Below are 16,301 nucleotides of genomic sequence, written 5' to 3'. Positions count from 1 at the left end.
AGTTTGGCTCAGAAAGACGTAGACAACCAGCAAAGGTCTGTTCTACCTGCTCCTTCATTCCTATAGGGGGTCATCTCCATGCAATGCAGAAAGCAGCTTAAGGTTAAACAGGATTGATTCTGTCTCTAACAGGTCCATGGAACAAGTAGAACCAGAACCTGAGAAGAACCTTCCGACTGGTCAGATGTGGACATGGCCAAAGACACTTTTCAGATTCGCTGGAAGAACCTTTGGAAGAAGCTGCATTAAAATGTTGTCATTTGTAGAAAAGAGCCGTGCTGAGAAGAGTTTATACTGAGATGGTGGAATGCGTACAGATCGTCATCAAGTTGACGGATTTATCTACGTTTATTCCTCTACGCATCATTTTTATTGACGTTATCTATCCAGCAGTCCGTCTCTTTCAGTCTGCGTTGGAGGCTGATGCAGACAAAACTAACCAGCAAAGGTCTGTTCTACCTGCTCCTTTATTCCAATAGGGAGTCATCTCCATGCAATGCAAAAAGGAAGAAAGCATTTTAAGGTTAAACTGAATTGATTCTGTCTCTAACAGGTCTGTGGAACAAGTAGAACCAGAACCTGAGCAGAGCCTTCTGATTGGTCAGACCCTGAAATGGTCAAAGAGACTCTTCAGATTGACAACTCCCAAAAAACATAAAAAACTAATTCCTCTTCCTTGGTGGAGGGTTTCAGTGCTCTGATGATCCCAGAGGCCATGTTGTCGGGGGCTTTAATGCCTCTGGTAGGGTTTCCCAAGCAGTGTTGTTTTTGGCAGCCATCTTAGATTTAGTCTTCAGGACGAAAACTATTACGGTATTAGTTTTTTAGTCATTACTATATGTGGTAGTTTTAGTCGGTTTTACTTGACTAAAACTTAAAAAGGGTTTAGTCTAGTTTTAGTTTTATGTTACAAAAAAGTTAATCTTTGCAATTTCGAATAAGAACCAGATTCTTTACCAGACTGACAGCTCTATCCTAGATGCTACAATAGCTGGTATAGATTGCTGCCCTGCAGGTCATTGCTGTTGGCAGAAAACTTTGATTTATAGAATTAAAAAATACTTTTTTTATAAATTAATGCTCTACTTTATGCAACAGTGTGTTCAACAGATATTGGTTAATATTGCAGACAGATAAGCTGAGAAAATGTCTGATTTTAGACATAGAAGGTTTCAATCCCAAAGCAAACACTTCCTGATCTACTATGAATTATCCATTACACACAGATCAATAAAAAAAAAAAAAAATTGCTCCAAAAAAAAGCAAAGAACAAAAACATTTTTCTTTCTAATTTGGTAATTTTGCTTTATTTTTGAGAATTCGTCCCTTGGTTACTGCTGCTCAGGGGTAAGTTGGTTTAAATTCAAAGGATTTTGATATAAAAAAGTACAGATAGAACCTATATAATTGCCTTATAAATGGCATGCCAATCCAGACCTAATTGAATGAATATGTTAACTAAAATGTTGAAATACTTAAAGGGAACAGAGAAAATGTTTTCATGACAATACAAGGTAATATGTACATCATATTTAAATAGAAACGAGGACAATGAGAGAGAAATATTCAAAGATCTTTGTACCTTTTCATCTGGCTCTTTATCCAAAAATAAACAGAATGCTATGAAATATTTTCTTTGGATATAATTTAGAAATTCCTTTTGGTGGAAATGAAAGACCTTTTAAGCTGGAAGAAGTAAAATTGTGAGTTAGACAAAGGAGGTTTTTACGCTTGGCAGAGGATGATCAGCCACATAGTTTATTAAGTAGAGAGAGCAGGCAGAGCCCTACTGCTGAGAGCAAACCATCGGTGTGGAGCGTGAAGCACAGACTGGCTGCTCATTTCTGCACAAGCACAGCTGGTAGAGCAGTTTGTCAGGGTTGAGCGCGCAGTACCGAACCACTCTGGGTTATTTTCCAGGTTATTCCATCTGTGGTTCTCACAGAGGTGGGGACTCGAGTTTGTGACTCGTACTCGAGTCGCACTTAAGTCGCATATTTAATGACTTCAGACTTGACTGAGACTCGCGATTTCCGACTTGTGAACAATATTTTATTTTTTAAGTGTTTTTGTTTTACTAACTTGACTGATCGCCGCTCGCCTTACCCGCACACAGGTTAAAAAAATTAAAAAAGCGGCAGAGGGGCTGTCAAACCGTCATGTAGCACTGACGTCACTGACGCAACGCTTACCAGTTCAAGATAATGATAATTCCATAGATATAATAGCGACCTTTAAGCTATACCGTCTCAGTGACGGAGATGAAAACACAAGGAGAAACAAGCAAACTCTAGACTTGAGCTCTCAAGACTTGAGACTTGACTTGGACTTGCAAAAAATGACGTGTGAACATGTCTGGGTTCTTAGACGTCATCCTAGCAGCATAACTATAGAGATAGCTCAGGATAGATACAATAGTATACACATGGATGGATGTCTGGTCTGTGCCAATCGACTGATGACGTGTAAAGGGCACCCAACTCACAGCAGTCCCCTGATGGTCAGCACTGCCTTTTAGGATACATCGGTAGACAACTGTTGGGTAGAAGAACCCATGAAGACTTCCTCAGTGACAATGTTTTCATCAAACTGCTTAAAAAACCAAACATTCATACAAGGTGTGACAAGAAAATACTGAAAATCTTTATTTGATGCTGCAACATTTTTACAGACAAGCTTCATGGAGCTGCTAAACTGGATATCCCCCCCCCCCACTGGATCTGTAGATGTTATTCAGTCATGCTCTTCACCCAAGTACATCAAAACTTTCTGCGTCCCACTAGAACATGATTAATCAAAGTATTTTTAGCAAACAGGGTCAGGTCAATTCTAAGCTGAGACTTTCTCCAGAACCCTGGCAGACCTGGGCGTGAACATAAATACAGTGGTTAATATTAACTTAATAACAAACATCCCCAAATAAAAGCAACATTAAATAGCTACTCAGAAACATTGCAAATTTTACTATCATCACTTCTATACTTAGAAAAATAAATCACATGATTAAAATTTATTTACAAGATATTCAGTCAGCACAGCATTTAAAAACAAAACTACTTAGTCTAGCTGATGTACTGCTACCTGTAGGATGATCTACAGCTGAAAATTTTCTGAGGTTTGGAAATGGACAAGCTTCAAATGCTAACATGTCTTCACTGTTTGAACTTCATTCGATAATCACCGACCGGAAAGATAAAGCTGACAATAAGTACGACCCATGATAGTGGAAGCCATGTTGTAGGGTCATTATAACCAATTCATGATCGATAGCACCATCCGACTCTAAAACGATAAAATGGAGAAGCTCCACTGGTTTTATGAAACACGGCGCCACCTGGAGGGCCCAGAGAGAGGAGAACTGGACAGTGGGAGGGAGACCCTGAGGTAGCAAAGCCAATCAAACACACTTTGGAAACGACGATGCAAGAAAATAAAAACCCATTAGTGCATTTTTAATAAAACCTCAATATCATTTGTTAAAAACTAGATTTCTATAGATAAAAAATAAAATAAAAATGAACTAATTGAGCTTGGAGTCCTGAGTCTTAACATGAGTCACAGTTCCACTGAACAGATCATCCTTCACTATATACACAGGCTGGAGTTATTATCACAGCCATGCTGGGGAAGGAGCAGTTTAAAAATGGCCGCTAAAGGGACGTATGTCAGAGAAAGGTCAAAGGTTTTACCTGTGGTTTGTTGCTCTCTGAAGTATAAAAAAACCCAAATGTGTATGTACAAAAATATACAGTACGTCCTAACATAAACTCCAACAAGAGGCGTCTTCTTTTGTATCCCCCCTCCCTCTGTAAACTTTTTCCTTTTTTTTTATTTTTTCTAATACGTTTCTATTAAAAAAGCAGTTCTTCAAAATGTCCAAAATATAATTGTCCTTTTTTTCCTATTCATTACAAAAAAAAACATCAAAGCTTCTTCAATGCAGATTTTAAGGTTTAAAAAGATGAAGTTTAAAAAAAATGTTGTACAAGTCAAACGGGTCAGTCGACTGGGTGGGAAGGGAAAAAGGCCCGGGCTGGGTTCTGGGTTCCTCAGTAGACGCGGGGAATGATCCGGTAGCGCACAGTTCTGCAGTACTCGTCCCACGCTGAGCCGTACTTCCGTCTGCACTCGTTCATGTCACGAGAGTCTCTGTGCACCAGGAGGATGATGAAGTAGATCATGTAGAACCAGGGCAGGATGTGGCTGAAGCCTGGAGGGTGGAAGAGCAAAACATTAGAACCTTTTAGCTCCTTTAGCCAGGCTTACACTCCGCGATCTTTTCAATCGTTGCACGCAGCTACAGCTCACACTATGATGAAACCCTGCAGTTTTTTAGTAGTTTGTTCTCACACCGTGCGGCTCAACGCTTTGATGCGATCTACCTGCTCACACTGTACGTCTAAAAACCACGTGGGACTCAGCTCCGCAGTGTGATGGCGCTACTTGGACAAATGTATCCAGAAGCCAAACGAGTAGAAGAGGAACATGAAGCTCACCATAGTAAAACCCGCTGCCTTGGCAATTTGTGTAGTTTTGTGCCGAAAGCCCTAAAAAGAAAAGGCAACGACATATTTCGGAAAAAAGACACGGCTGAGCAAACGTGGCTACTACGGTCTGTCAATCTAACAGAAAGAACTCCATTTCACTCGCACCCCTGCCATGCTTCTGTGTTTACATTTGAGAGGAAGAAGAAGAGGAATCCTTGTTTGCGAACACAGTGATTTGTCAACGCCCACTTTACGACAGCCTGATCTTCTACCGACACTACGGTTCCTGATCAGGAGGTGGTTGTGAGAGACTAGGGATGGGACGATTTAGGAAAGCCGTCCGAACCGTTCGGTTCGACTGTCTCGGTTCGGTTCGCGTGTGTTTCGTTTGGTTCATGCGCTGCTCCTTTTTCTCATAGAGGAAGCGTTTACACTCCAGAGCAGAAGGTGGCGGTACTGCGACCAAAGCCAACCACCAGTAGTAAACAAGAAGAAGAAGAAGCGAAGCAGCGTAGCCGGGTGTAGCAGGGGAAAAAATCAGTTGTTGTGGAGAATTGTGTGGGTATGGCGAGTGGAAAAGAACAGGAGTTGGAAGACGCGCCAGCAGCACTTTATAGGTCTGCTGTATGGGAGCGCTTTGTATTTAGAGTGACCTACGATGACGGCGGAAAGAAAGTTGTGGATAAAAGTGCAACAGTGTGCAAGCATTGTGCAACACGTTTTGTTTATGCTAACAGCAACATGTCATGCTAACCCCGAAATCCCTCATACTCCGTCAGCAACCCCCGCTCCGCCCCGCTGCGCTCCAGACCGGCTGCTCAAAGCAAAGCCTACAGCCCCCGCTGTGGCTTCGTCTGCTCCCCTCTGAGTTCCTTGGAGATGGTAGAGAGCATGTAACCTGACAACAGCCAGATGCATGTCTCGATCATGTCTCGCTCCGCCACATGCATCTGGCTGTTGTCAGGTTAGAGAGCATGCACCAGATGATTAAATTCAAAGCAGCAAAACATACGGAAATGATCCAGGGTTTCCGCGGGTCATGTAAAATAATTACAATCCATTATTTTTGGGGGGATTTTTTCATTAATTTCATAATTTTTTATGGAATTTCGGTGTAACAATCAACATGTATCGAATCGAACCGAAAACCGTGACCAGAAACCGTGAATCGAACCGAACCGTGGATTTTGTGAATCGTTCCACCCCTATGAGAGACTGATCGCCCCTCGTTACCCCCTGTTCACTACACGATGCACCATAAGGCTGATAGTCGGGCCGATCGAAAAATGATCGCATGACTGGAAAATCGTCCTGAAAAGGGCAAAAAAATAAATAAATCGTACAGTGTATTAGGGGTGAAGAAAATAATAGATTTGAGCTCAAATCGGGTTTCTAACATTTAAAGATTCAGAATCGATTCTCATTTTCTTTAAAAACTATTTTTTCTGTGGGTGCGGATGTGCCTCAGGCAACGTAGTGTTTGGCGAAACCAATGAGCAGCGTGAGCTATGCACAGACATGCAAGTGTTAGCCTACCAGGCTATATATAGAGTGGTGTGAGCTACTGTGTTTGTTGCCACTAAAGTATGGAGGATGAAGAAAAAGAAATTCAACTGCCTCTGCTGTCTTTAAAAGCAACCATTTGGAAACACTTTCAACCCGGCCCAGGTGAGAAAGGGCTTGACATGACTCATGTGATTTGCAGAGATTGCAACGGTAAAGTTAAGTATTTCGTGAGTACTTCAAATCCCCGTTCTCATCTTGAAAGACATCACCCAGAGTTGTTGGCAGAATTAGATAAATCCAAGACATGTTGTCTTGGATTTACATTATTGCAATAGGTGAATAAAACATTTACAATTCTAAAGTCTTTATAAATGTACTCTTCTTTCATGCCAGCAGACTGGAATAGATCCTGAGGATCGTTTTGAATCGTAAATTAATCGTTTCTGAATAGAATCGTTTGGATTTAAAAGAATCGGAAAACAATTGAATTGTGACCCCAAGAATCGATTCTAAATCGAATCGTGTCAGTCATTAAAGAGAGGAAGGCAGAGAAGAAGTTTGATGAAAAGTCTCAGACTAAAATCTTCTCATCTGTTTGATCAAAGCTTTACCTAAACAGCTGATTGAACAGTTTGAAGGAAATTAAACAGCTTTTAAGTTAAAATCTCCCTGGATACATTTAAAGCTGACAAACTGAAAGATTACTGTAAATAAAAAGCTACAGTCCCAGTTATTGGTTTAATTTATGGTACAGAATTCAGCAGAAGTGAGGTCTACAACAGAAGAAGCTTTCTTCATATCAGTCATTGTTCTACTTTTATGACGTCTGACCAGAAAGCACACTGGAAGGAAGTTAAAGCTTACTCACCACATGGTAGGGACCAGGCCAGGGCCATGATGAGGTCTCCCAGGTAGTTAGGATGGCGGACCACTCCCCACCAGCCTGAGACCAGCAGACTCTTCCCTGTAGCCGTGGGGATCGTTTTCAGATCTGGAAGGAAGAGGAAAGAAAAAAAAACAGGATGTTTGTCTGGTGGCGTTCCAACAGAAAGCCAACCAATCAGAACTTTAGTGGACAGGCTGGGCTGAACTTACGGGACAGGCTGGGGTCGGATGGGTTTCTCCTGAAGGCATTTTTCTCAGAGTTGGATTTCCTGAATATGTAGAATCCAACAACTGAAACACAGAGAGATAGATCACTGCTGCGTTAATACTAGAGGTGTAAAAAAAAAGAGCGGCAACCATAAAACATGCTGTATGCTACGCTAACACTCACGTTTGAGGGTGACGATGGCTGAGAGCACTGGGAGGCTCAGGGGGTTGGGGTGACTAACCAGGTAATGAGCCTGCAGGGTGTAGGTGAAAGGAACCCACACCAGATCACCAAACGCCAACATGTAGCCAAAACCATCATGCATTAGGTCCATGGTGGTCAGGATGGCCTCCTGGAAGACACGCACAGTCAGTCATCTTTCAATGGGGGAAAGCAAAGGACAGGAGTTGTTTTTCTAAATCTAACGCCTGGTTTTTTCAGTGCTGTGCTTGGCGTACCTCGTTCCACAGGCCGTCCACGACGTAGAGCAGCTGGAAGACGTTGACGAGGATCATGGAACTTGAAGGAGCGTCCAGCTTCTGCTGCTTCATCTCAGCCAGTGCCATGGCAAAGTTGATTAAACACTGAACAATAAAGGACACAGAATAAAGGATTATAACATAGTGGTAACACTGCACCTCCTAGCTAGCTACATGCACCGCCATTCAGTTTGTCTGAATGAAGCTAACGCCCTTGTCACATCTTTACAATTTTAAACCAGTGTATACCTGACGAACAAAAATGGCAAAAATGCTGACGAACATCAGATATTATTGTATATTGGAATGGTGGGAGTTATGCACTTGAATTTGATTGTGGATAGTTTCTTTGTTTGCATTGGCTATAGCGCTAACTGACCAGGCTAACCTCTGATGAGGAGGGGGGGGGTCAACCAGGGTCACGTTGAATCTGGAGGGACATGATTAAAACTGTGGATTAAACTTCCTTCCATCCAATTAATTGATGTAAGCGATGCCCTCTGATGTACGTGATAATTACCAGCATGTCTTTTTCTAACATGCTACATATGTTTGGCCTAATGAAGCACGATAGAAAAAGACATGCTGATATACTGTCAGACTTTAAAAGTAAAGTCTGACAGTATATCAGAGCGACATACCCTGTCTGTTACTGATAGATCTACATCTCTGTATGCTGGAAATTATAATTGTTTCACATATTTCGTTTATGTTTTATGCAGTATGGGTTTTTCTTGTTTTTCAGTTGGTATTTTAATAGAGGTTGAGCAAAAAAAAGTAAAAAAATAAAATAAAGATAAACTATTTCTTAATTCAGAATATTATAAAAAAAAAAATATATATATATATATATATTTATCCCTCCATGCTATGGAAAGATCCTCTTGATCCAAGAAAAAAACACTTAATCATTAGATCAGTTAATTGTTAGTTGATCCATAAGATCAATTAACTTTAGATTAATTCAACAATCAATAACCTGCAACTCTAACTTAAAACAATAGGAAAATTCAACCACAGCAGCCTCCACTCAGCCAGCTTGGCAGCAGTGGGGGGGTGGTTTCCACTAATATCGCAGGACTTTGAATGAAGAATAGCAGAGCAAAAGTAAAATAACACCCTATAGTCCTGCTTTATACAGTTCATTTGATAAACAAAGCTGATTTTGTGGTAAGTTACACTTTAACCCTTTATAGGGCAAGCTAACGTTTTTGATCACTTGCATAGCCCTTACAAATGGAGTCCCCCCCGTCCCTCAGTGAGGTCTACAAACACAAGATCTATATCCAGCCATTCAGCAAAGATGCTGCTACATGGCTGTACATCTTATTTTGGTATTTGACCAATTAGATGAGCCCTTGAATGATATTATTACCTACTGGAAATTAAGTTTAAAAAAAAGTGAAAAAGAAAAAAAAAAAAAAGGTAAAGAGCTAATTGAAATAATAAAATAAAATAATAATCCTAGTTAACAATTATATTTAGGTTTATAAACTAAGTATCAGCATTAATGCCTCTAAGGTTATGTTGGACCAAAGAAAATATGCTTCTTTCACTCTCAGTGTTTTTCATGAATTTCTTTTAGAAGCACTTTTGTTATTTTTCTTAATATATTCAGTTAAGTTTGCGTTTCTTGTTATTACATTGACATTCATTTTTGCCATCAAAATATCCATATTTTTTAATGTTACAAAGGTAATAAGGTCTTGTCCTTGATTCCAATAACACTATTGGTTTGAAATTTGGATTTTCAAAGTATTTCACTGAGTGACTTATAAAGGGTTAAAGGTGAAATGGTTTCAGAACAACAAATGATAAACTACAAGCTGGATGACTGTTAAGAAGCTGAGCACAGGCTAGCTACCCGAGCAGGCATACAGTTAAAGTCAGCCTGTTACTGAATAAAAAGCAAGGGAATAATTAGCTCTTCTAATTTCAGGTTATAAAACATGATTATTGAAATATAATAATATATGTAGAAGGAGTAAAAGATCAGAAATTAGATGTTTGTGTTTAAATAAAACCTGAGAGGCAGCTTTTTACTCAGTGAGAGGTTGTTTCTCTATAATCAATCATCTGCATGAAAATATTTTAAAATATACCCACTAGGGGGAGCTGTTTGATAAGTGACCCTACTTGCACAGTTAACCTGATCTTCATCAGGCTGCAGATCGTCTGCCTGCCATCACAACTCACCCAGCCGATAAGTCCAGGGCGCATCTCACAGAAGAACTTCAGATCAAACTCCTTGATGCGAGGATTCAGCTCACGGCCTTTGAAGAAGTCATAGATCATGTTACCTGGAGAAATAATCAGGATTCAAACTTTACAGTTGATGACATCACCGCTAGAAACATCAATCTGGATTTGAGTGTCTGCAGCATGTCTAACCAGAGTTTCCTCCCAGAGCCCGCTCATCAGGGCTGGTGGAGCGAGAGCGCACATACAGATAGATGCTGAGCAGCATGGCGATCAGGAAGGAGGCGGTGGTCAGCTGCAGGAAGTGGCTGTGGATGTAGGTGAGGTCTGCTCCCTGGTACACTGCTGCTGCCACCACTGCAGCGCTGACCAGCACGGCAAAAAAACCTGGACAACAAAAAGCAGACAGGAAAAGGTTTCAGAAAAGCTAATGGGAGGAACACAGCAGACTTCATTGTTAGCGGTGCTGATTTTTTCGACTGGAACTACAGCCACACTCAGAGGTGCTGGAAATCTCAGGCTAGATCAAACTATCATCTCAGCCTCTGATTTCCAACATCCAATACTCACAGCTCAGCAAGGAGGAAATATTCAAGATCAGCAGATCCAGAATGAGACCTCTTCAGAAGCGGCCATAGAAATAAGAACTGTAGAACTACGAGACAAGACCTCCATCTATCACACAACATTTTTTATTTAAAGAAAATGTTGCTGTCACACCTTGATGATTTACACGGCGTGCGCCTGACGTACGGAAAATCTGGCAAAAACGCTGGCATATGTTGGATAAGTTATGGGTTCGCAGAAGCACGCTGACACACGTCGAAACACGGCAAGTATGTCCAGAAGTTTTGAGAATGCTCAAAATTTCCAGCGTATTCCATATATGGGGCATAGGTTACAGGTAAGTTATCTGATGGTTGACATACGTTAAGTGCAAGTTACTCATAAGTTGTGGTGTCTAGCTTATCCAAAACCTCTGAGTAACTTCTCCCCCAGTCTTCATCACCATCATAGGGTAAGTAATAAGGTAAGGTTGATGGATCCTCCCCTCACGACCACCACCACCAAACTTCCTAGCAGACATGACGCTGAATCTGCTGCGACTGCAACCCTTTTTTTTCCTTTATTCCTTTATTTTGGGCAGGCGGTAAACAGCAGCAGGTTAACACAGTTATCAAATAAATCTTTTTATGAAGACTTGGCGCATCACTGCTCTTGAGGGGAGCAGCTTTAACTGATGCTGACATGCGTTATGCATAAGTGAGGCTGTCCTTGTACATAAGTTCTGGACTCGTTATGAATACTCTATGTATACGCCCAAATGTCAGCATTTTATGAGATTCTGGTACGCCGGGTATACATTGGATAAATCAGCAAGGTGTGACAGGGCCCTAACCTTCAGAGAAATACTAGTGAGGGGTTCGGAGGGGTTTGGTCCCAATTTGTAAAACTGCTTGATTTAAAGCTGGAGGCATCTTTCAAAGACATCCATTATTGAACACTAGGGCTGAATGATTTTCCCAAAAACCAAAATTCTGATTAATTTGAACCAATATTGCGATTTTATTGCAATTCCCCCTGAAACTAAGCACCAATATGCAGATGTTTCATTTGAGGGTTTCAGTTTTTTCATGACTTTACTGTAAACTGTGTTGAAAAAGTTCCTTATTTCTGTAACTGAGCTTCCCTTTTTTAGGCATATTACTGCCACCTGAATGGCTGGATGGAGAAATTGACTTAACTTATTTATCTTACCCTGTAAATGTAAGGTGACTAAAATTGAGGGCCTCTGCGATTTGAATAATGCGATTAATTACCGAGTCCAATAGAGACCAAACAGAACCAACATGTAGAGAACAGCGTCCCCTTAATTTGTTTCACATTTAATGACCGACTTTCAGGATAAAACTACTTCATTTGCCAATTTATACAACCTACAATTTTCCAGACATGGCATTATGTGCCGACCCAATAAATCAGAATAAACATGACTGGTAATTCAGTCACCCAGGAGAAGAGCCCATGTATGTGCTGCTCTGCACACGTCACCCACTACAGGATAAAGATTAAATAAAAATCATCTTGACTGCCGTCATCACGGGCGAATGCCTTTTATTACCATTTTCCAAAAAATAGCATGAGCCTTGAACTTTTTTATTCAGAAATTCGCAAACTTTCAAAGACCAACAGCAACCCTCAGATAAGCATTAGTACAGCTTTTCCAGGCCAATATTTTCTGTATGACCCTTTTGTTTTTCTGTAAAAAAAATTGCTAAAAATATGAAACTGTGAACAAGCAAGTTTTTGTAAACATAAAGTTTTGATTGTCATTTTTGTATCTTAGGCAATACTACAGTACAGGTCTCTGAGCATTTTTGATTATTTATTATTTGGATAAACTGAAAAGAAAATTGGATTCAAGCATTTAAGAAGCAACAATAACCAGGAAGGAGAAATTCAGACTTCCTCTCCTGCTGATCAGAGCTGATTAAAGGAAACCAGGTGGATGCTGATCGTCCTAAAACAATCTAGATGGTTTCTACAGTGAAAAAGCAACATGGTGTCCTGAACTGAATGAAATAAACATGATTTTCTATGAAACCATTCACATGAAAGCATCTAATGAGCCAACATCTGTGAAACAGTCGAAGTGTGATCATTGCAGCCTTACCGTTGGTTCTGTATTTGAGCCTTCTGCCTGATCTCAGCAGCACGCCTTCACTCAGCTACAGACACAGAGAAAAGGGATTCAGATAGAAGGAAAATAACTAGACAGTAAAGGCAGAGATGTTTGATTAGCATCTAAAAGATGAGCAGCTGGGTTAACATGAGAGCTTCCATTCTTCTCCAAGTGTTACTCCTGACCATTAATCCAATTTCTACCTCCTGCCTGACTGAGCAAACACAGGTCATGTGCTGGTTCACGTGGATCGAGCAGCCAGCAGGGGTTACTTAATTACTACGCTCAGAACAGAGGAGGACACGGCTATTCTCACTCACCTTTCCAACAGGCAAAACGTAGAGCAGAGCCTGGAATAAAATCCAGAGGACAACAAAGCCGAGAGCTTGAGGATCCCAGAAGGATTGGAGAGGAGGCAGAGGAGGAGGGAAGTTAGCCAGACTGGGATCCTTCCGGTTGACCTGGAGGAGCAGAAACAGAACCCAGGCCGGCAGGAAGAGCGTCCAGAAGAAGGCTCCTAGGGACGAGAAAAACTTCTTCAGCTGCATAGAAGCGTCATTTTTACAATATTAGATGATTGAGACCAGAGGAAATTATGACCAGACCTAAAGTTAATGCCTAAACTGAGGTATAATTAACAAAAACCTAAAATGTCTGGTGACCTCTAGGTTAATGAGACAGAAAATCCAAACCAATAAATACAATGGATTGTAAAGTGTCTGTAAACAAATGATCCTTTGGATGATTGTTAGCATGTTAGCTGTAATGTTGAGCAGTGGGCGAAACCATCTCAGCAGAAAGAGAGGAAGACAAACAAGCATGTAAAGGGAAATTATCAAGCTTATTTAAAATTGATCACGCCACTAAGTGGTTTATAAGGGCAGGCACAGATTCAGCCATTTTCCCCAGAGATTTCCATCTGTAAAGCAGCAGCAGCACACTCAGTACTTTGATAACAAGCTTTAAAGCATGAATGGGTGGAACCATGTGATCTTTTCCAGCTGAACGGCAAACTAAATATTTCATTTTGATGGTAAATGAAGTTGAATCAGCTCATCGAACCTCTAAAAAGGAAGGAAATGTTTCTATCCTCTGCATAGTTAACGGTGCAGCCAGCGTCCCTACAGACGTCCTGTGATCCATCAGTGAGATCAGAACTGCCAACAGAACTAAACCGGACTACAGTGGGCTTACAAACATGTTTGGGTGTAACTCACCTATCTTCCCTCCAAAGTCCAGTCGGGGGGAGGCGGGGGTGGGGCCTGTGACTGCGAGCGCCGCAGACGCCTTGGCCTCCTTGACCTGCTGCTCTGTTTTGGCCTCAGCTGCTTTGGCTTCTCCATCGTCCTTCCTGCGGCGCAGGTTGTAGCGGCCCAGGTTCTTCTCTGGATCTGCTTCCGCCTTAGCGTCAGGCTGCACAACGACTGAGAATCAGTTTTCACTCTGAGAACGTCATAAACCCCCAAAATAGGGTTAAAAAAAACCAAGACAAACTAAGCAGGGAAGAATGCTAAAACGGTATCTGACTGGTTGGACACAGCTACCCTCATACCACAGGTTAGAACATACAGAGAAGGATCCTTTAAGTAGATTAGTTATTGGACATCCTGCAGGAAGAGCAGAGCTCAGTTTTAATTCAGAACCTGAACTTGATCCCAGTGAACAGACTGCAGATGAAAGACACGTGCTGCTCCACCATGTGATGGAGCAATGAGGCTCAGTCTTGTGAAGAGGAGCCTCTCAGCTGGAAACCACACAAGGCCCCCATCAACCTGCTCACATCATGACATTCCAGCAGAGGACTCACCACCAACTGCTCTACAAACTCTGTTGTCTTGTTTCCTGGTCCACACAAAGCTTTTCTAACTAAGGGACCCCAACATGGCTGCCCCGCCTGGCGTTCAGGAAAAACAAGGTGGACGTTGTTCCAGGATATGAACCATAACTCACCTGAATCTCTTTGCTAGCAGTGTTATTCTCCTCTTTCTTCTCGTGTTTATTGTTGCTGCTGTTCTCTGTTGGCTTTTTCTCCTGCGGCTGTCAGACAGAGGGGAGATGGAGAAGAAAAAAAAACACCACATGAGGGACAGACCAGACATTTTCCCAAGATGAATGAAGGTATTGCTGGTTTTGGACACGTAATACAGATGCTGTTAAGCATGACCTCCCCGCCTCACCAGAGGGCTGAGCTTGACTTCCGGTGCGCGCTTGAGCTTTGCATCACCGTGAGAAGACGGAGCACTTTCTGTGATAGCTGCTGATGCTGCGGCGGCTGTACGGGAGGACGAGCGGCGGGTGGTCCTGGCAGGGGAGCGGGAGCGGCTGCGGCGACGTCCAGGAGAACGGGAATTGGAGCGAGAGCGAGTGCGCGCCTGGAAGCTGAGGTAGCTCTGATGGAGGACGGAGAGGAAACAAAAAACAATAAAACATCAGTTTTAATAAAAAACCCAGATCCAGGAGAGGAGGACATTTTTAAAGAAAACAAAGAGTAACAGCAGGGCTGGGCTTAACTATGATGTCCTGCTCCTTCAGCTCCAGCTCAGTGCCGTCCTTGTAGATGACAGTGTAGAGGCGACTTTTGGAGTCGAAGCCGAGCACCTTGACCTCGTAGTACAGGCTGCTGCCGGGCCAGCGGCCCATCACCTTTTCCCCAGGCTGGTACTTCAGAGAAGGCATGTTCAACTACCTGAAACGGATTCAAACACAGTAATGGGCGACTGAAGGCAGATTTAAGAGAGAAGAAGGATGACACGCAGTGAAATAGATCAATAAAAAAAGAAAATTAAACATGAAACCACTTTTATTCTGACTGTTTACGTTTTTTCATTGCTTTGCCTCCCAAGAGCCGCCTGCCCAAATGTAAGCTTGTGGTTTAAAACTGTTTTATCAGTTTGATTTAAGCTGGTGGAGTGAGATCCCTATATATTTATGTATTAAATTTGCATGGTTCTATGCTGACAGCGCTGAAGGAGGAGAGATCACTGGTTGCTCTCTATGTGCTTCTATAGATTGATTTTATAGTCCTTTCATTGTGTCTCCACTGTCTACAGCTTCCATTAGATAGAAATATTTCCTTATGATTATAAAGTCAGGATATTAATCCCGTTTAAATCCCGACTAACTTTATTAAATAAAGTTTTGACTATAAACGTTTTCTATTTGTGTTATTAAAATAAAAAAATTAAGATAACTTTGATTAGTTTTAGTAGTTATTTTAAATGAATCATGCAGTCATGAAAAAAAATCTGACCAGATGAAGGTTGATGCACTGATCTCTATTTATCCACAGGATTGTTGATTGCCCGCTGGTAGTACAGGGTGAAGTGAAGCCAAAGGCCGCCATATTGGTACGCCCTTGTTAGACCGGCCGCAATGTAAAAAATACTTGCACTACACCATTGAACTACTAGGAGTTTCTCATTTTCAGGGGGGCTTAAGACTTGTAAAATAAAGATAAATTCATCACTTTGACACACACTGACTGTTTCATAGTATCAGTAGGTTACTGTAACTTATTATTGGGAAAATAAAGGCTCAATGAAGTCAATAAATTATGTAATATAAAATTTTTCAAACCCATCACAATAAAAATGTGATAATGGAGCAGAATAATCCAGATGTGCCAAAAGTGCTAAGTTGGTGATCTACATGTAATATACATGCATTGATTACATTGTTGTTGTTATAACACATTAGGGTTGTCACGATACTAAAATTTTCAACTCAATACCGATACTAAGGAAAATATTCGATACTTGATACCATTTTCGATACCACAAGGATAAAATTTCAACAGAAATATTTTGATTAATAATTAAAATACAATAAATAAATAAATACAATAAACAATAAGA

The 16,301-nt window shown here is 41.2% G+C and overlaps 1 protein-coding gene across 1 annotated transcript in view; it reads right to left on the bottom strand.

Moving 5' to 3' along the window:
- Positions 1-3,163: 3,163 nt before the first annotated feature.
- lbr (lamin B receptor) overlaps positions 3,164-16,301 on the bottom strand; it is a 17,936-nt gene continuing 4,798 nt past the window's right edge. The window contains exons 2-14 of the mRNA XM_015388250.1: positions 14,959-15,133; positions 14,625-14,837; positions 14,398-14,484; positions 13,665-13,860; positions 12,768-12,964; positions 12,439-12,493; positions 9,957-10,151; positions 9,762-9,865; positions 7,545-7,670; positions 7,270-7,438; positions 7,089-7,169; positions 6,862-6,984; positions 3,164-4,210 (exon numbers count right to left, since the gene is read on the bottom strand). Coding sequence (XP_015243736.1) covers positions 4,050-4,210; positions 6,862-6,984; positions 7,089-7,169; positions 7,270-7,438; positions 7,545-7,670; positions 9,762-9,865; positions 9,957-10,151; positions 12,439-12,493; positions 12,768-12,964; positions 13,665-13,860; positions 14,398-14,484; positions 14,625-14,837; positions 14,959-15,123 — 1,872 coding nt within the window. The 5' untranslated portion in view covers positions 15,124-15,133 and the 3' untranslated portion in view covers positions 3,164-4,049. The remainder of the gene's footprint in view (positions 4,211-6,861; positions 6,985-7,088; positions 7,170-7,269; positions 7,439-7,544; positions 7,671-9,761; positions 9,866-9,956; positions 10,152-12,438; positions 12,494-12,767; positions 12,965-13,664; positions 13,861-14,397; positions 14,485-14,624; positions 14,838-14,958; positions 15,134-16,301) is intronic.

This window comes from Cyprinodon variegatus, unplaced genomic scaffold (genome assembly GCF_000732505.1).
Source record: "Cyprinodon variegatus isolate N-32 unplaced genomic scaffold, C_variegatus-1.0 Scaffold417, whole genome shotgun sequence".
NCBI classification, from domain to species: Eukaryota; Metazoa; Chordata; class Actinopteri; order Cyprinodontiformes; family Cyprinodontidae; genus Cyprinodon; species Cyprinodon variegatus.
Note: the sequence above shows the minus strand (reverse complement) of the source record. Positions and strands in the feature narration are given on the sequence as shown.